General features: G+C 51.7%; 1 protein-coding gene across 1 annotated transcript; it reads left to right on the plus strand.

The window, feature by feature from the left end:
* Positions 1–2,680: 2,680 nt before the first annotated feature.
* Positions 2,681–3,806, plus strand: IUM83_02004 (uncharacterized protein; the record flags this gene model as incomplete). The annotated part of the gene is made up of 3 exons (XM_067925899.1): positions 2,681–2,922; positions 3,160–3,224; positions 3,301–3,806. The coding sequence occupies 3 exons, from the start codon at positions 2,681–2,683 to the stop codon at positions 3,804–3,806; spliced, it is 813 nt and encodes a 270-aa protein (XP_067800679.1).
* Between the last annotated feature and the right edge of the window lie 592 nt (positions 3,807–4,398).

Below are 4,398 nucleotides of genomic sequence, written 5' to 3' on the forward strand. Positions count from 1 at the left end.
CGGTTTGGGAAGCTATCTGACGAAAATGTGCGCACCCATCCTCCAAGCAGTGTAGTATGAAGCTGTCTAAAAGGACGTGATACACTGTATCTTTTGGTGGCAATTTGTGGAGAAAGTAGCCGAACCGTCGGATGCGTGGTGCACATTAAGCACGTGTGCAATGTGTGTGGTTCGTCAGAGTCACTTGATTTCACTATTCATGACTGGGCATTTGTATTCATGACTTGATTTCACTATAAAAATATCGATAATTTACCGGTGCGTGATTTCCATTCGGGATAAGCAACAATTCTCCACTTCGTTCCGAACTGTGAATATTATTAGCATCTAGCCTTCTCGACGTCTCCAATGTCGTCGTCCGAGTCGATCTAGCACGGGTTCTAGCTCTCATGGACACTTTGTGTCGGGCTTTGAAGGCGTGCAGCCAGCACCACGGCCCTCCGAAACCCTCCACGCCATACACCCCTGCTACTACATGTACTGACTGTCTTGGCCTCTAGCGTCAGCATTAGATTCGAAATGGGCATTACCCACTTTACGAGCTCCAGCTCTGCCACCAGTGGTAGTTTCGCGCCGATTCGGGCGAGACGCGCTTTCTTCTTGCTGCTGCTATTCGTGGTAGCACACCGTTTGTGCGTGTGCTCTTGATTCGTACCCACTTCGGCACTAGTATACATCTAAACTCCTAAGCAAACTCGCTAAGGTCAGGATAGTACTCACGAATAACCTTGCGAACGTCTTTGCACTCCTCTACAGCTCGGGCAACAGTAAGCTTCTCGCTTGGCGAGAAGGACGTGCGTCGCTTCTTGCGGCGAGGCGAGCGCGCCCTCCGTCTGACTTTCTCTCTGCACCCCCTGTCTCGCTCCCTCGCGCTGCGTCATGGCGGACGACGACGGCTCTTCCGTACGCGTGGCCATGGGCATCCGGCCGCTCATCGGGCGCGAGAAGGTGCAGAGCTGCAACGAGTGCGTGTCCGTGGGGACGCTCCGGCATCTCTGCTCGCCGAGGAAACATCGCCAAACGAGGGGCAATCAGAATCACAATACTTGTACCAAACCGGTAAACTTGTATCTAAATGATTATAGCGGAACTTATATGCCGAGGCGACAGCTGGCTCTAAATACTGCAATTTCATTGGACGCTCTTATATGCCGTTGTCCACCACAAGCAGGGAAGCCGGTATCACGGGGAGATGATAGTGGTGACTCCCTCTCGGGGAGCGACGCAGTGGCGTGGTTCTCGGGGGCGCTAATGCGGAAGACGCGGGCGCCCCCTGCTCTACAGCGAACAAGAATGCAGAGGCCACTGGTCTCCGGCTGAGAACCTGGCAGGGCACAGCTCGGCTGCGGACGCGGACAAACCAAGGCAGCTCAGCGCTCAGCCGTCGACTTCTAGCGGTCCGATGACTACGGCATCGCGCAAGGCGTGGGCATATCTGAGGGGGGGGACGACGCGGAATCAGAGAAGGAGATCAAGGGGACCAGCATAAGGCGCAGCAGCATACAAAACCACAGATTACCGGCGTACTGGCTGGAGTTGCCTTGGATCCGGGCCACGGCAGCTGCTCGGAGAAGGGGGTAGTGTCCTGACGAAGGGCAAGCCAACTTCTACTAACCAGCGCGGGGACCGAAGCAGAAGACGCGCCGCCACCAAGACTGACATGTCGTCCATGTAGGCGGAGTCATTCATTTCGCGCGGATGCGAATGCACTAGGAAGCCTGTGGTAGCTCAAATAGTGGCCCGCCCACTTCTGGGGTGGAGACGTTCCCTATTAAGTTGTAGACACACAGATAACCGAGCGAAAACGTGACACCACCGTATACTACTACTTCTACAACATGGTCGCTCTTGGACGAGCAGCCACTCCGTGGAGTGGTCCGCCCTGCCAACCCGCACCCCGGTGTAGGATAGTTGGGTGGGCTGGAGGCCCCAAGTGCCGAAAAATGTCCCATAGTGTATGTAGTGAGGGGTATCAGAACCGGGTCCCGAAATGGGTCGGATAGCCACAGGCATCCCCACCAGAGCAAGCCTCAAGCCTGGTGTGTGGGTTCTGGTGGCTTAAATCTCTACTACATGATCGTGGTAAAAGGTGTGGGCTTTCATGGGAAATGCATACATGGTACTGTACATCCGCAGTCGTACGCTGTATCCAGAACTACAGGTACCGGTAATGTATATATTGTATACGTATGTTTCACATGCTTACGGGAAGAACTACCACAGCAGACGTTGATCATCAACTGTAAGATGTCCAAGCCAGGGAATTTATTAAAACGAGGCATTCGAACAAAGATGCCTCTCTTGAATTTTGTATGGCAGAATTATCAACTTTGGCCTCTCATTACGGTGTGTTTAGGAGAACGTTCTTAATTTTTGTGGCAAAATGAAGTTATCACTACCGAGAGAATTGTCTGTACGATCATGTGCTTTACTGTACTGTTTACAATCAATCAAGTGTGTTAAGGTAAAATGCCAAACCTGCCACGGTGCCAATTCGTGGCACGACTTATACTTTTTGCCAATGACATATCCCTATTTCGTCAATCTCGTTGCCTATTGGCTACCCTCTTTTTGGATCAGTTGCTGGCACGCTTTTGAGGGCTGTGATAATTTTTAAGATACCTAATTAAAACATAGAGGAATTCAGTGACCACACACCACGCACTTCACGAGCGCCAAGATGGGGGAGGAGAAGGGGAGCTACAACCAAGAAGACGTGGATCTGACGCTGGCACATGGCGCCGCCGGGGAGAAGAAGGCTGCGGTGGTGAGGACATCACCGGTGCCTTTGCGCACACCCTTCCGGCTTGTCAAGAGGGCTGCTGACGGTGGTAGCACTGTACCATCGCGGCCAGGCCCAAAGCCCGTTGTGCCGGCGGAGTTGGAGCGCGATTTGGCTGAGTGGATCGCTGCCATGCAGTGGTGCGGCATGCCTGTCGGTCGGCGGGACATCATTGCAAAGGCGAGCGCTATGCTCGCTGTTGCCACTGGGCGGGTCATGCCCACCAGCGTACACCTACAAGGATACTGACTGGCGGTTGGTACCGCCGTTTTCTCCAGCGCCACCCCTTATATATAGGGGGCGGCGATTACGGGGGCCCCAAAAGGCTTTAGTAACACGAAGATCTTTGTGCAATGGCTAGCCTTTTTCGGAGACAGCATCGCCCACCTCTCGAGGCCAGTGGTGTTGATCGTGGACAACAGTGCGACGCATATTGCTCCAGGTAAGCGGCGGTGGCGTATACCTTTGTAATCACCGGCTTCTAACCATATCGGTTTTAACGGGATATTGTGATACAGAGGCGGCTGAGATCTGTGTCGAGTACGGCATCATGCTCGTTGCGTTGCCAGCAAATGCGACGCACCTCTTCCAGCCCCTGGAGGTCGCATTGTTCAAGCCATACAAGGACTGTGTCCATGACTTTATGCTAGAGCGACTTTGCGCCATCAGCAATCCTGTGATCAGGAAGACGACTGCAATTGGGATGGCGTGCACCGCTTACCGGCGTGCCCTCATAGACAAGCCTTCAAGCGCCGTTAATGGCTTTAGAGAGTGCGGCATATGGCCGCTGTCTATGGTGCAGCTCAAGGCATGCTTGCCCTTATATAAGGGCGGCAGGGTCAAGGGCGAGATTGGCACCGCGGACTGGTTGAAGCACCGTGAGGCTGTCATCGATGAAGTCCGTACTGAGATTCTTTTGCTTCCCCCTGTCCCTGTTACAGGAAAGAAGAGGAAGCGCTCGACTGTGGACGTTGCCGGGCGGCTTGTTACGAAAGAGCGGTTGCTAGCAGGTGCCTACGACTGAGTAGTCTAAATCGTGCCACTAATTGGTTCGGCTAAAATTGGTAACAAATAGATGCTTGAGTTGAGTACGGCATAATTTCGTTGTCAGCAGTGATAATGAACAGCGAAAATACGCATCATAAAGCGTTCGCATTATAGTTCGCTGTAGTATAAAGCCGGGCGTTATCTTTTGCGGTCTACTGTGCGTTCTCGAGCGATTTCTGGGGTGTATCGAAACCGTGCCACGATTGGCATTTTACCTTACATGTTCTAGTTGTGTGTTTGCACATCCCGATTCCATTCCTGGTTTACATATGTTTCGGAATATTGTGCGCATGTAGTATTTTCAATTCTGTCCAAAATTTTCAAACGGGTGCGGTTTAGACACTTACTCGTGTCCCAGATTAGTATCGATATAAAAGTTAAGCAAATCGCTCGTGGGTCAGGTAAAACGCTCATATTAGTCAAGACTAATGATGATAGAATTATGTTAAAGAAAGGCGATTATATAATCTTTCGATCCTACAAAGGAGAACTTAGTTAGTATTATATTCTAAAATCTCACTGTGAGTCTATTAAACGTCATCTCGTTCTCGAATCCAACAAGAACCAAC

The sequence above is a fragment of the Phytophthora cinnamomi genome (genome assembly GCF_018691715.1).
Source record: "Phytophthora cinnamomi strain GKB4 chromosome Unknown Contig0, whole genome shotgun sequence".
Classification (NCBI taxonomy): Eukaryota; Oomycota; class Peronosporomycetes; order Peronosporales; family Peronosporaceae; genus Phytophthora; species Phytophthora cinnamomi.